This window comes from Populus euphratica, unplaced genomic scaffold (assembly GCF_000495115.2).
Source record: "Populus euphratica unplaced genomic scaffold, PopEup_1.0 scaffold31.1, whole genome shotgun sequence".
Classification (NCBI taxonomy): Eukaryota; Viridiplantae; Streptophyta; class Magnoliopsida; order Malpighiales; family Salicaceae; genus Populus; species Populus euphratica.
Window position 1 is genome coordinate 2776870 of NW_011499850.1, and position 16490 is coordinate 2793359.

General features: G+C 28.7%; 1 protein-coding gene and 1 long non-coding RNA gene across 3 annotated transcripts in view; one reads left to right on the plus strand and one right to left on the minus strand.

Annotated features, from left to right (window-relative positions):
- LOC105121155 (uncharacterized) overlaps positions 1-5162 on the plus strand; it is an 8120-nt gene extending 2958 nt beyond the window's left edge. Inside the window, exon 2 of the long non-coding RNA XR_841497.1 lies at positions 5001-5162. This is a non-coding gene — a long non-coding RNA (uncharacterized LOC105121155). The remainder of the gene's footprint in view (positions 1-5000) is intronic.
- A 3043-nt stretch (positions 5163-8205) lies between these two features.
- On the minus strand, positions 8206-12356 carry LOC105121156 (uncharacterized). 2 transcript variants are annotated; one of them, XM_011019688.1, is made up of 9 exons: positions 12047-12356; positions 11479-11562; positions 11173-11207; positions 10889-11009; positions 9592-9680; positions 9261-9366; positions 8878-9005; positions 8730-8781; positions 8206-8494 (listed from the first exon to the last, which is right to left on the minus strand). In XM_011019688.1, exons 1-9 carry the CDS (start codon positions 12260-12262, stop codon positions 8417-8419), a joined length of 909 nt encoding a protein of 302 aa, XP_011017990.1. In that variant the 5' UTR covers positions 12263-12356; the 3' UTR covers positions 8206-8416. The 2 variants fall into 2 exon arrangements, with proteins under 2 accessions (XP_011017990.1, XP_011017992.1); XM_011019690.1 differs by having other exon boundaries at positions 10889-11000; positions 12047-12355.
- Positions 12357-16490: the final 4134 nt, after the last annotated feature.

Below are 16490 nucleotides of genomic sequence, written 5' to 3' on the forward strand. Positions count from 1 at the left end.
CGCGCACCACGACTAATCCCACGGGCCCTGAAGTTAACGACCATGTAAGCCTCCAGTGGCCATCATATGAGCAACCAAGGACTCGAACCTGAAACCACAGAGGGAGCAAACCCCTTGATCCCAAGTCCTTATCACTTGGCCACCACCTAGATGGTTCAAGCTAAGCTAGATATAAGTTGAATTAGGATATGCTGGATGACTTGGAGAATCTCACTCAGTATTGTCTTCTTTTACTCCATTTTATTTATTCCACTTATGCCCCTTCTTTTATGCTCTGGTTTAAATAGAGATTTAGTAAATTTTTAATTTTTTTATATTTTTAGATCTTTTTAATATGCTGATGTCATGATAAATTTTAAAAAATAAAAAAATATTATTTTAATATATTTTTAAATATAAAATATTTTAAAAGATCATCGCTATTATATTTTCAAATTAATAAGCAGTGAGCGAAAAAACCTTAGAAAAAACTCTTAAAGCAAATTGAGTAATTGTTTTTAAGGATATTGAGGGCATTTTACCATGCTGAAAACACAAAAAAGGATGAAAACATCCAATGACACAAGTTTAATATTTTTTACTCTTGAAAATAATTAAATTATTTTTATTTTGCTCAATTATGTCGTTTTGTACTTGATTAATTTGACAGTAATAAGAGTAATAAATGAACTCTTATAAAAATACCTTTTTATCCCTGAGACCAAGGCAATTGGCAAGGGTGAAATAATAATTTCATTGTTAAAATACATCGTAACGTGAGATTGTGTGTACAATAAAACCCTAATCCCTTATTGTTATTATTTAAAATAAAATAAAATAATAATATTTATGTTGTTTACTTTCATCAGTAGAAGCTAATTAGTTTTTAAGTGGACGTTGTTTACGTAATTATGGCAGTATTTTAATTATAATGTAGTTTATAGTTGTTTGGTAATTAAAAAAATTAATTTATTGTTCATGGTTTCATATGATTTTTGCATCTGAAACGGAGGTAATGAAAAGTAAGGGATTCCTATTTTTCATGTACTGTACATACCAATTGTATTGTTCGTTTGTAAAACAATTAACAATGTCATTTATTTGTATTATATATGATTTTTTTTAATATATTATTTTTTTTAATAATTTTTTTTTAAAAAACTAATTTTAAAATGAATTAAATTCACTCATAACGCGAATAATATTTTTTTCTTGAGAAATTAGTATAAAGTGAATCAAATTCACTTGTACCATGATGTAAACAATATTTTTTTCTCGAAAAACTAGTATAGAGTAAATTAAATTTACTCGCATTATAATATTAATTTTATACCTAGTGATATTTTATCTGATTTTATTACATGCTCAAAAAATTATAAAAATTTTAGTTCTTATCGGATGGATTTTATACATAGTGGAATTATAAATGGTTTAATAGACTAATAAAAAATATTTTATATAAAATATTGTTTATTTCATGATGTAATAGGAGTAATTATTTTTATAATATTTAAATTTAAAACTATCAATATTAATATATATATTTTTAAATTATTTTATAACTTTAATTTCAAAAGTATTTTTAATCAAACACAATAAATTACTTTTCCTTCGACTTCAATTTCAATTACAGTTTTAACCAAATACTTATTTTTTAAAACAACAACTACAAAGCTACCTTAATACCAAACACACTTAAGAATCACTATAGACACAAATTGAAATAGTGTAGTAATATTTTTATCTATTTTTAATCTTTTTTTTAATTCTATTTTATATTATATATATTTTTTAATTTCATTCATTTTTTATTTATTTTAGGGCCTTTTTAAAAGTTAATTTTTGTTTTCAAATTCATCCTCTAAACAAAAAATTATTGTTATTATTTCAATTTCATTTCTTATTATTTTAATTTTTTAGTTATTTTATTAAATTGATTTAATCTCAATTCAAATCTCATTCAAATCTCCAGTAAAAAATCAAATTTATTTTGTATTTTAATTTTAATCTGTATTATTTTAATTTTAATTTTTTAACAATAATATATAATTAAAATTATTTATTAATTTTACTTTTTTAATATTTAATTAATTAAAAATTAAAAATTATAATGTTTTTAGCCAAGCTTTTGGTTTAATAATACGAGTCCCATATTTAAAAGATTAGAAGGTTAACATAAATTAATATTATTTTTTTATTAAGTTTTGTAATTTTTTTATTTTTTTCTATTAAATTATTATTATTTTATTACTTGAATTCTAATTCCGACACATTAATCTGAATTAACTTAATTTTTATTATCAAAGTTACAGGATTAATATACTAACTTAAATTCACTTAAAAGAATTTTTTTATTTAATTTTTTTATTTTATATTTAATAAACTCAGGATTAAGCTACATCATTTAACTTTTTTTGTAAATACGTTTCTCTGTTTATAGTGATATGTTTTTTAAAAATTGATCAATCTACTATTATTATTTATTTATTTATTTATTATATAATTAAAACAAAATCAATTTATTTATCTATAATTTGAATAACAGGTTTAACTTACTTCTTTAAAACGCATTTATTACAGTGGGCATTATATATACATATATAAACTAGCCCCGCATCTTAGCGCGAGTGGGGGCTACTCTTTTTTTTCTAAGTTTTTCTACATGGATTATCCCTCTAACACGTCATCCGAGAATCGATGTCTCCCAGACTTGCTAACCTCGAAGGTAGTTGTAATTATTTTTTAAAAGTATTTTTTATTTAGAAATATTATTTTTTATTTTTTAAAAATTATTTTTAATATTATTATATAATATAAAAATACTAAAAAAATATCAATTTAAAATAAAAGTTTTCCAAACTTTTTTACAAACGATTTTAAAATATAAAAACAAACATCATCTAAATTCTCGTTTAAAAACTCAGCCATCATCACCAAAAACTCCAATCTTTTCTGGTATAAAACTCATCAAACCCCTGATCTATTTTGCATCTTGATTAAATCCCTAATATATAATTTGATTATCAATTTGACCCTAGAGTCAGTTTCAATTAAGAAAATCATCAAAGAATCACATTTTCCATACAAACCTCAAGATCATTCCTTTTGATTCATCTGTGAAAAGAATTTTAGTAAATTCAAAGATATCATTTGCCAAACATGCAAGGATGTTTTCAAACTATTGAGAAAATCAGTTCCAAATCTTAATTAAAAGCAAAGAATCCTTGATTAGTGAGGCTCAGATTCGTCATTTGTTAGTTATTAAAAGGAACACATAGCAACAACCATCCATGGCTGCAATAAAAAAGCTCACTGTGAGAAACGAGCACAGCAGTCATTTCATCACAGAAGCCCTGAATCGCCCCGCCATGTAATTGCAAGGTTCCTTAAAATAACTGATTCTTTTCACCTGAAAATATCATCACAGCCCCAGAGAAGAGAAGAAGAAGAAGAAGAACAGAAGCAGGAAACGAACTGAGATCGATGACGATGATGACGATGACGAAGATGACAGGGATCATATTTAGCAGGCCAAACCCAATAACAAACAGTGATTTTTAGCAGTACACCGAGAGATACAGGGCTGTTGATATTTTACAAGATGATGAAGTCATTGGCTTCGCAGACATTCAGAGAGGGAGGCAACAACCCTGCCAAAAAACCATTCCAGCCTCTCTGAGAGCAAAGCCTCATTCTTCTTCCCATCTGTAATTCCTGTCAGCTATGATGATGGAGGATTTGCCTTTTCGCCTTCTTTCCACGCTTGCCCTTAGGGTGACAGGAAGATTGATGAGTAGAGGTTGAGTGTGTGGAGGGTATTATGGTCATTGTAAGTTCGGGATGTGTTTTGGAAAGTACGAAGGTAAAATAAATATTAACCATGGTTTGATGAGCTCGGTTTAGTCATCCACGTGCACTCATGCCTTGAAACACCTGTAGTAGTGTTTAGGAGGGAGTTTAATTTAAAAAAATAATAATAATTTTTAAAATTATTTTAATATTTTTAAATAAAAAATACTTTAAAAAATAACTATTACTATATTTATAAATATTCTTAAATTTTTTTAAATATTTCATAATATTTTGTAAATATAAGTAAAAGATTTGGATTGCACTATTTTATGAATAAGGTTTTTTTTAATATTAAAAAAATTCAGGTATTACTAACATATTTTTTAATAAAAAAATTAAATTATATTTATTGGATATCTAAATGGATTAGTGAAACCCACAATTTAAATTATTAAATTATAATAACTAGATATAAAATAAATTAAAATAAATTATTAAATTTAAATTTAAAATAATTTAATATTAAAAAATAAAATTAAAAAAATTATTTTTAAAAAAACCACCAAACAGAAAGCCCACGATAAAGTGTCAAGCATGCAACACAGGTGATGTAACTAGAATAACATGTAAAAAGCAAATCCAAGCAAATTAGTTTATGTTACTAATTAAAATTTACTGTAATGAGCTAGCTCGGAAGATTGATAACTCAAAGTTGGATTTGAGGCGGGTTTTAAATTTCTAAAATGAAAAAATAGGTTATTATCAATGGAGTCGCTGTCCAATTTTCCGGCAACCTGTGATGGCTGAATTCAGGAACAACAAGCGAAATTTCACAGGTTGTCTTTTAATGAAAGAGAGATAAAATTAACCAGGTCCAGAGGCATGAGCTGCCCCATGCCTGAGCTTCTTTATTTTATTTTATTTTTAAATTTATTTTCCCTTAATTTTATCATTTCCAATTAAATCTTTATTGGTTTTTCTCGGTGACCATTAATATTTGGCCGACTTTTACTAGTAACTATTTTTTTAATTATATAATTAAATAAAAAATAACTTAAAAAACTTCATTCATGACACAGTTTGTGGATTAGGCAGTTCAATCGTTTTACTAATTTTCCCCCAAACTTCCTCCTCATAGGCGCAAATTCAGAAGACAGATTTAGATCTACAAGGTAGAATGCATACACACACCCATGATAATTAGAAAAAAAGTTATCCAGATCTAGCAGAGAAAAGAAATAAAATTAAAGATAAATCCCATATTTACCCAGAAAATAAAACAAAAAAGAATCTGCGAGGTAGGCGACGAGGCTCAGATCAGAAGTGTTTCTCAACCAGACAAGAAAAGAAGACCCCTTCTTGGCTGCAGCAATGAATGAGCTGCAAAATGACAGGAATATCCCTCAAATTTCACAGCAACCATTCAGAGTCACCACGCCAACGGAAGGGTGTTCCTCTTCCTGCCTGATTTTTGCACAGCGAAGATATCATCACCGCCCCTTTGCATACAGTTTCAGAGAGAGAGAAGCAGATAGAGAGAGAGAGAGAAGGAAGTGTGTGTTCATATATATGTATGAATGTGTGTATGGAGGGCTGTTGATTATGTATAGAAGTAATCATCGGCTACGCTAAACAATCAAAGAGAGGGGGCAACCGCCCTCTGAAACCGACCTTCTCTCCGAGAGCACAGCCTCATACTTAAACTAATGATGAGAGTTAAGAACTCCGGCCTTTCCAATCCTTTGATGTTGCCATCGTTTAGGTTTTCTTCCATGTTTACCCTCCTGCATTCTTTCCAGCTTCACGCGAAGAGGCCCAGACGAATTAAAACAACATATGGGCTTAAGCCCAGTTTCCAGCATTGTAGATGCCATAATTCATGGTGTTTGGTGCTCGAGAATTGACTAGGGATTGTTTGGATTCTAGTTGATGATCAGTTTGCCCCTTTGTAGATAGATGCTGGCATTACGATTATAATTACAAAAATATATTATTATGAGTAAAACTAAATATTTGAAATACCCTCCCTCACAGTTACAAATGTTTTTCAAAAACAAAGCACATTAATATTTTTTTTAAAAATAATTTTTAATCACTATATCAAAATAATCTATATATATATATATTTCAAATAATTATTCCACCCAGCCAAACATCATTTTAACCTAATATAGCTGTGACATCGTTTTTTTCTTTTCTTAAGTTCAACCTTAATTTTAAGAGATTCAGGTACTAAATTAATGATGATCATCAACCTTACTGTATCTATTCAGATAAAAAAACATCACGGTTGCTTGTGTCTTCCTAGATTTCTTTCATGCTATAACATTTTAAATTTAATGATGTTAGTTTCTAAATTAAAAAATTTCATTGATTTTTTAAAAAATCTTAGCAAAATTTGTTGATTATTTTGAAAATATCAACACTAATTAATAAAACAAATAAAATAAAAAACCCAAATTCCTCATGATAAATGATCAGCTAAAGCTTTTTATTTTTTGGCCGTGATTATTTTTTAAAATATTTTTTATTTAAAAAATATTTTTAATATTAATAAATTTAAATAATCTTAAATGCAATAAAAATATTAATTTAAAATAAAAAATTAAATAAATTTAAAAACATTTTTAAAAGAGCTAAACTAAGTAGTATTGTAATTTTTTTTTTAAAAGAGCTAAACTAAGTAGTATTGTCATTTTTTTAAATATTTTTTTTATGAATATATTAAAATAATATTTTTATTTTTTAAAATTAATTTTTTAACAAATAATATTTTAACATAAAATAATATTTTTATTTTTTAAAAAATAATATTTCAACTTTTTTTAAAAATAATTTTGATATCATCGTTAAAATAATTTAAAAATACTAAAAATAAAAAACATTTAATTTTTTTAAAATATTTTTAAAAGATATAAGAAAAAGAAAGGATAGACAAGTGGTCTAGCCGACGGGGACAGAAAGGCAATCAGATTTGTAAATTTCAAATCTTTGTTTTTTTCTAGAAATATATTAAAATAGTTTGAATATCATTACATCAGATTAATAAAATAATTATATATAAAAAAACTACTTTTTAAAAAAACTACTTTTTAAAAAAACTACATTACCAAACAACATCGAATTCATTTCCAATTAACTTGACTAATGAATTGAAAAGATAAAATTCTACTGAAGCAAGGTATGAAAATTTATCACTAAGCAACCAGGCCAAAGCTAATTAATCCCAAAGCTCAGTTTCCCATCTCAAGACTGCCAAATAGTACAGTAAAACAGACTCCTCCAGCCCTCCTTTAAACCCTAATGTTCCAGTGTCAAACAAAGCAATGTATTTATCCTCATGTCGTAATCTTATTCCCAATTCTTTTTTCCTCCTCAATCCAGCTGCATCCAAACATTGTAATTGGGAAAAAAAAACACAAAAAAGGGACGAAGTAAAAGACAGATAGAGAGAAAAGTGAGGCTCAGATCAGCATATGATAATCAGACATTGAGAAAGGAGACACCACCATGGCTGCAACAACCGGTTGCCCGTTAAAAAAAGAACCCATAAAAGATCAATTTCACATACCATCCGGGTCACCCCGCCAAGAAAAACGGGCGCCCACCTTCCCCGTTTGCCTGATCAGACATTCCCGGAAAAGAAAGTTTTTTTTTTTTAATATCATCACAGCCTCATTTTATTGAGAGAAGAAGAGCAGAGAAGAAATGACGGGAAAAAAAAAGAAATAAATAAAGAAAAAGAAATGAAGCCCGGTTGATTTTCTCTAAAAGGTAAGAAATCATCGGCTCTATAATGCAAGCAAGGGGAAGGAAGAAAAGAGGGCCTCATTCTTTCCTTCTTTTCCAGGGAGTGTCAAAACCTAACTGGCAGGATTAGCTAGGGTTTTATAGTGGCCTGGTTTTGAAATCTTCCCGTTTTGGCCTTGATTCTGGGGGTGATATTGGGCGAGTGGAGATCTACTCTGTAGGGTGTCTTGGTCATTTACAAATATGGGATCGGTTCCTTCACTAATGCCCTTGTTCTGTGACTTGGAAGCCAATGGAGAAAATATAAAATATTACTGATTTGTTTTTTGATGTTGGATATTATATTTTAAAAAAATTATTTTTTATTTTTTCACTTTAAAATAATATTTTTTTATATTTTTATATTATTTTAAAGAATTAATATCAAAAATAATTTTTTTAAAATAAAAAATATTATTTTAATATGTTATAAAAAAAACACTTCAACAAATAAATATTATAACACTTCGAAACACACATTTAATCTTAACAACTTACATAGCCTGTTTTTTTTTTTTTAAATAATTTTTTTACATGTTATGTTTTAATATGTTAATGTGTAAAATAATTTTTAAAAAATAAAAAATATATATCATTTTAATATATTTTTAAAAAATACTTTAAAAAACAAGTGTCCAGCACCTCTACAATTTTATCTTTCCGTTTCAATGAATAAAAATTTAGATGGAACAAGAGGCGAACAATCACCTATCCAAGATGGCCAAAATGTTGGCGGCTAGTTTAAACACAATGACGTTTACACCCAAAAAGAATAGTTCTAGCAAATGGAATGGTTGATGAAGCAAATACACCAGACTTCAACAATGGACGACGCTTGGTCTTCAAAAATTTTAATTTACATGACCTCCTTACCGTGCTGTGTGATGACAGCTTCGTTCACGATCTCCCCTGCTAAGCTCACAAAATAGGTTGTCTGCCATGGAAAAATGAACAAGCTCAGGCTTCCTAAAGAGAAGAAGGGCATAATTCTACATAATAGATAATAAATTAGTCAATCATGAAACACAAAGTGCATCTCAAGGGACTGTAGATGTGCGTTATAATTCAAGTTATAAATTATGACTAGTTCAAATCATCAGGATTTGTCCAGGACCAGCAAGTTTTTCCAAATGAACTCTAATCCACTGCAAAAATGATGGAATACATACAATATCGAGGGAGCTAACTCTATGGAGAAGAAACCCATCATCAATCATCTCCCTGTGGAAGTCCAAAAAAAAAGAGGAAATGTCAGCTCAACTAGCATGGGTGAGATAAATGTAGAAGAACATATTGTACCAAGAGCAAGGTACTCACTTTTGAATTGCCAATCTTCCATTTAAATAAACCAAAGGTTCACTACCAGTTGGGTCCGCTATGCCTATGTGCGCCACTCCACCTTGAACGGTACGACTAGTGCATCCCTGACTGCTCATGTACACGTTCTAGAGAGCAAAAGAAAGAAATACAAATTACTTTCATAAATAGGACACAAGCAAGTTATTGATTTTTACTATATTCGATTTAATCTAGTTTGGTGCAAGTTCATTCTTCAGAAAAATATATACAAAAGCAAAGATATATGGAGCAATTTCAGTTTGTGTTAGTAGCATTTTCTATTGATGTGATCCAGTATTTAAAACCATAAAAATAGGAGATTTCCTCATAGATGTCAAAGTTTGTAGACCTTCACTTCTTACCACTCCATGTTTCATAAAGATATTATGCAGAGGGCCATTAACTTGCTTTGTTTCCAGTTGCTCCTTGTCACAACTAACCACAGGGTGAAATCCAGAAACTATGATCCTGCATAAGTGTGAAAGATTCACTAAAAAGGATTAGGGTTCCATTCCTTTCTGAAATCATAATTCAAGTTTTTGCAGCTAAAGGCTTTAACATGAATGCTAAAATGACCCAACAACAAAAAGCATCAGAATCTTCAAATTCAGTTCCACTTTACAGCCTGCTGGTGCTTGAGCTGAAAAGGCTAGATAAATTATTAATAAACAATATGGTATGGACTGATTTTACCAGTTGTCAGTGGTTGCTTCTAGTGATTGGGTCAGCCAATTTAACTGCCTCTTCTTGAAGTCACTTGTTGATCCCATGAGCATCGAATCCTTGAAGTTCAAAATAGGCCTCCATCAGGAAGAGATGAGGAAACACTAAAAGAAAAATAAGAACTAGGAAGCTACGAAGGTACTCTTCCAAAAACATCAAAGGTACATCTGCACTTTCGTTGTAGAGAAATTAGCCAAGTGAATGTTCTAACAAAAGGCATGCAGTAAAAGAAGTAAATAAAGCAGTTGAAATGCAGAGCCCTGATGACTTAATAAAAAACCTTTGCAAGTTTCCCTGACAAATTTCGTGTTAAGTCTGTAAAATCATTAACCATGTCTCTACTTCTACTTTAAATCCAACTTCAAAAAGATATCTACATGATCCGTAACCTGATATGATCTATTGGGTTCTGCATCAGAACCCAAGAGAACTGGGTATTTTCACTCTCAGCCTTGCCATGAACCTCATTGCTGAAGGTAAAATGTGATACATTAGACAAGACTAATAGAATCCTCTATTTGCAAATAACATTTTATCTGTTTTTTTTCCTTAAAAAAAAAAATACATGGTACATCAAATGTAGTTTTCCAAGTCCTCTGTTGAACCAATCTTTAGTTACAACATTCACCAAGCAGGCCCTTAATAAAGCTACAAATATCTAAAGAACGGAACACATAATCATAATGAACTGCTTTCTACTCTAATAAAATCACCTAATGCTGTCAGTTTATACAGACATATAGTTTCCATCGTCCTCGTATGGGAAATAAGATGGGAAACTAACATTCTAGCATGTTTTATGCTTCTAGCATATCTCATAAAGAGCTCACGCAGGTGTACAAATTTATTCAATCCAAATTGCATGTCCTCTTTGTAAGGCTGCTCAGATTTAAACAGCCCCAACTTGTTGCTGCAAATATTTTGCAGTGAGCCAATGAAGTGTAGATTGGGCAAATTGGTCCACTTCCAATTCCACGCAAACATCCCAACTCGGTTTTGTTGGACTTAAGTTAGAAACTTGTACCACAATTGTTAATCAATCTAAAGAAGGGGATGGGGGATTGAAGAGGATATGCCAACAAACAAAACCTAACTATCAAAATATTAATCAAACAACATCGCAGAGATGCAGATTCTGAGGGCATCAACAATTGACACTGCAACTTCATTGTTGTGAAGATGTATATATATAAGACTTATGCAGACTAATACATATTTATGTCATAGAAAATTCAACTAGAGTGCACTTTTACAAGCAAGTTTATACCTGAAACGACCCAGTGTCCAAACCAACAACTGTTAGCATTTTTCCACTCGTAATGTTGAAATGCTCCAGGAAGCATCCAACTTTCCCATCATTTGAGACTTTAGTAGAGTACCTACAAGCACTATTTTTATCATCCCCGCTTACCAGTTATTTGAAGTAGTAGTTTAAAAATGTTTATCATCAACCGCAATTCAAGATAAGGACCAAAAAAAAAAACCAGATTGCATGCAACGCAAATGTATTGACAATTGAAGACAGGTACCAATTTCAAGAGTATGGTATACCAGGGAACTTTCTGTGGTGGGAAGAGCCTGCTTGCCTGCAAAAGATATTTGCAGGATTGTTGCTAGCTCTTTATGTCAATGAAATGTATTAAACTTGCGAGAAACCATTTCAAAGTTCAAATGTATTTACGCTTGATTCTATCACAAAGAGTCCCACAGTAAACTTTTTGCAAAACCTTTTGATTTTCAAATTAACAAGAGCTTAGGATTGGATCACAAGAAATCCATTAGACAAGAATAGAAAAGGTGTACCGAAGAAAGAGATTACAGATTACAATAGGAGGAGGAAAAAGAAAGAGATCTTACATTCTGTGTGAGTGGATCATCTTCTCCCAGCTCACTTACGTTCACAACAAACCTAGCTCTGTAAAAGCTAGCCACTTTCTCCATCTTCATCAATAACAGTATCTCCAATCAAAATTAGGAACAGCAAATGAAACATCAAATGGAAATACACTGTGATGATTTGACTAATCCTGGGTAAAGTTAATGAGATGTAAACTCAAAAGCATTAACACCGAGTACTTCCTATCACAACAAATATGGATACGCACCGAATCTCTTTACCACAAACAGAACCAAACCAGCAATGCCAACACAAATGAGACAACTGAGAAAAATGCAAAGAAACCATTTGAAGAAATTAACTCGATCGGTTGAAACTATAAATTCGATTTCAAAAGATTTGGAAAATGAAACCACGAACATGAAACCAGATCATTAACTTATAGATCAGGGAAATATAACAGAAAAATGAGGTGGGTGGATTTCCAGCCTCAGTTAGTAACATTAGGAATTAATAATTACGATCAAATCTTAGATATAAAGAAGCATGCTTCAATCTTCAATGAAGAAAAGAGTGGAAATTGACCACCTGTTTGAGAAGAAGATTTTGCCGTTTAAGGGGTCTATATCCTCCTCTAACACTGAGAAAGTAAACATCATGAGGTCTTCTGCTACTGCTAGTGCCATTTCTGTTTTGAAAAATGGACTTCTGAGGCTGACCCAAGTTCAGAGCAAGGTAGAAGGCAATCAAGAGAGAGACTTGCAAAACAAAAGTACACGCCCAAGATCGCCTTTTCTTTTCCATTCTAACACCAATTTCCACAATAAAATCCCACTTCTATTCGGAAGCTTGTAGCCTATGATAAGGAAAAGCTAAAGAAATCTATCTATTATAATAATAATAATAATAAAGCTAAAAGGTGTGGGATAACCAGATCCATTAACACTGTTGATTACAGCAATTCAAAGTGTCGGGTTTTTTTTTTCTTTAGCGTTTTGGCTTTTATATATATATATATGGTTATTTATTTTTTTAATTTATTTCTTGTATGATATATTTATGAAAAATTAAAATAAATAATTTGTTTTTATATGATTATTGCAATATCAAAAAAATATCCTAATATTAAATTGATATTAAAAAAATATTTTAGTTGTTGGTTTATTTTAAAAAAACATTAGTGAAATAAAAAATATTTTCAAAAAACTCAATTATTAAATTTTATAAAGTCAATAGCATGACTTGTAAGTTTTGCCAAATAACTTTAATTTTGTTTATGAGTTTGGTAAGATATCTTTTTTTTTTTTTTATAATTTAACTTGATTATGTGATTGTATATTTTTTTAATCATATAATTACTAGAATAGTTTTGGCAAAAAAAAATATTATTACATTTTAAAAAGTTCATGAGTCTATTAATGTCTATAACGAGCTTGACTTCTTTTTTTTTTTAGATTTATTGTTTTTTCAATTTCATTTCTCGATACTAGATTAATTAAAAATTGAGTTTTATGATTTATTTTGTTTTTATTTTTCATGAGGTTATCATAATCCTAAAAAAATTCCGAGTATTAGTTTGATGCTCGATTTTGCATTTGTTTATTTTTGTTATCTTGTAGTTAAATAAACAATAGTCTATAAAAAAAAAGTTATTAATCCCAATAAAGTTTATTACTCAGTTTACAAGTTTGATATATCGACCTGAATTACTTAATTCATGGATTTAGTGGGTTTATCCATCAGATCTAATATTATTTTTATTTTGTTTCATTCTTATTAAATATTTGATTGATTGAGAAAGAAAAATCATAATTTATTTTTAAAATTTTATATAGAATTACTATAATCTAAAATAAATATTGATATTGAATTTTGAAAGCATATAATATTATCATAAAATTAAATAAAAATAATAAAGTTATTAAATCAGTTGAAGTTCATGATTCAAGTTGCAGAATAATGAAGATCAATCTAATTTTGAATTGTCTTGATATATAAAAAAATTCATCTTATTTTTTTAAGTTTATGTCATATTTTTACGGATTATCTAAATTGTCTTTGAATTTATTAAGTAAAATATTTATTTTAAATCAATTTAATAACATATAGTTTAATTATAAAACTCAAATTATATAAACAATCAAGCAAATACATTTTAAAATCAAATTATGTAATTAAATTTAATAATATTATCAAAAACAATTTCTAAATACAATTTTTAAATTTAAAGAAAAAAAATCAACGACATTCCTTGTCAAGCAATAAGTTAAAAGGTGTGATGTATTTATTATTTATCCACCTCTAATACATTGTGGATCACTTCAACAATGTATTTTTTTTATTTTTTTAAATTATTTTATTTATTTTAGATCAATTTTAGATCAATTTAATAACATATAGTTTAATTATAAAACTCAAATTATATAAACAATCAAGCAAATACATTTTAAAATCAAATTATGTAATTAAATTTAATAATATTGTCAAAAAAAATTTCTAAATATAACTTTTAAATTTAGAGAAAAAAAATCAGCGACATTCCTTGTTAAGTAATAAGTTAAAAGGCGTGAGGTATTTATTATTTATCCACCTCTAATGTAGTGTGGATTACTTCAACAATATATTTTTTTATTTTTTAAAAAAAATTATTTTTTTTTCAATATTAAACTGATTAAAAATTTTATATTATATATTTTTTTAAATATCATGGATTGTTATGTTGTTTTTTCACATGATTTTTTATTTTATTTTTTAATATTAAGTTAATTAAAAATTTAATTTTGTAATTTTTTTTAAAATATTGTTTGTGCATGAATGATAAATATTTACCACGTGAGTTGCTTTTTTATTTTATTTTTTCAGAGTCAGTTTGTTTTATATTTTAAAAATATTTTTTAAAAAATTAAATTTATTTATTTTTTATTTCAAATGAATATATTTTTTTATTTTTTATTTAGACATACTATTATTAAAAATATTTGTGTAAAAATAAAAAATAATTACATCCATCCAAACACCTGAATACTAATTTTGAGATGTAATGTCAGGTTCGTAATCGTAATCATCGTCAAGTGTCATGTCAACCACAGAAAGAAGGAAATCGACAGTGCTACTGCTACAAGCTATCAATCTGAGCCCCGAAAATCATATCACATCTTTCATGCCATGCCATGCCATGCCATGTCATGTCCATCACTCATTCTTTCTCAATCTTATTATTAGACGATGAAATAAATTAATGACTTTCCAGGATCCAAAATGCAAGTCCATTTATTTAATTTTAAAATCTTGAATTAAAAAACAAAATCTAGATGCACAGGCATTAATTGGTTTATTAAATGTATATTAAAAGTTGATAATGATACATAAATAATAAATTATTTTCATAAGGAGTCCCAGGCATGAAAACTTTTTTTTCCGAGAAAATACTGAGATATAATTGCATCATGAATGCTATTTTTTTTTTCTATGAATCACTTGAAAATTTTCTCTACCTATAATTACTTCTTTGTTTATATATTATATTAATAACATATTTTTTTAATATATATTTCTTTATTAATAACATGTTTTCTTAATAAAGACCTATCATAATTTAAACAAAGAAGTATTTTTTAATTAAATATTCATGATAAATATATTTTTTAAAAAATTATACATATTAGTTTCATATATAATTATTTATAAAACAATCCCTAATATTAACATTAAAAAAATAAAAACCTTTAGAGAGTTATACTTTTTTGGGCCTTTTAAATAGTTAAAAAACACCGGTGTTCACAGCCAGTATCCAACCGAACTGAGAGATTCGAATGGAAACGAAAACCGGTTCAAATTGAACCGGATCGATTCGTTCAGGTCGGTTTCTTTACGTTAAAAACCGGGACACCGGGGCTGTGGTGATTTTGCCACATCTTTCTTTCCATTAGTTGATCCATCTTCTGTAGTTATGGAGATACGTGGGTTCTTGTCATGTAAATCAGAATGATGAACAACTCTCTCACGCTTCCTTTGATTATTTAAATCATCAAATAACAGTCTATGCTTGTTACCCAGGTCTGATCTTTTTTCTTCACCAGTTTCAGCAGATATACTAGCGCTTGAAACCCACAGCTCCCTGTTGTTCAAATTAATAGATGCATCTGCATCTGCATTGTTCTTGGAAAGGTCATTAAAGAACTTTTCTTGAGGTTTCACTGAATCACTTCTTTGAGATCCAGTACTTGAATCCTGCTTTTGGGTATTACGATGAAGAAAAATTTTAAAATCATCTACCACTTGCTTGTCTCTATCACCTTCTTCTGTCCTGGTATCTGAAGAGCTGCCACTTTAACCTTTGGATCTGGCAGATGATCCACCATAACCTAGATCCAAGCTAAGCTCAAGCCCATTCTCATCCTCCATATACATGAACGAAAGATGCCAATCTGACCAAGTTACGTCATTTTCCAATAATCTTTAGAGACAGAAATAATGAAGGAGAAAGAGGAAAGCATCGAACTTTAGAAGCAAGGCTTGAAGTGAAGCAGTGTTAATAAGAGTTACAAGAGAGAAGAAATAGAGAGTAACTTTGTGGGATTATAGAGGAAGTATTGACAGAAGTTCAATCAACAAGAAGGAACGACAGAGAGATAGAAGGGGGACGGTCGCTATCCAAAGGAAGGGGGAAAATATGATTCAGGCGAGGTTAAGTAATGTTTGTTTCATTGTTTTAAAATTATTAATTTTTTTAATATATTGATATTAAAAATAATTTTCAAAAAATTGTTTTAATATATTTTAAAATAAAAATATTTTAAAAATAACCATAATCCCACTTTAAAATACATTTAAGTAAATTATCTGTACCGTGATCTCATTAATCTGGTTTAATTAATTTCAGTTTTTTAAAATCAAAATCAAATTAGAGCCAGTGATTTTTCTAATTTTCAAATTGATTTGTAAGTTTTTTCTCTTGGTTTAGTTTTTTTTTTTTTGTTATTCTTTTTCTAATTTTGTTGGTTGATTCGTTTTTTAAAAACCTCTGAAAAAT

Coding starts and splice junctions, on each gene's coding strand:
- LOC105121156 (XM_011019688.1), bottom strand. CDS start 12,262: ATGGAAAAGAAAAGGCGATCTTGGGCGTGTACTTTTGTTTTGCAAGTC. Junction 11,563..12,046: donor AAAATCTTCTTCTCAAACAG/GTGGTCAATTTC, acceptor TTATTGATGAAG/ATGGAGAAAGTGGCTAGCTT. Junction 11,208..11,478: donor ATGATCCACTCACACAGAAT/GTAAGATCTCTT, acceptor TATCTTTTGCAG/GCAAGCAGGCTCTTCCCACC.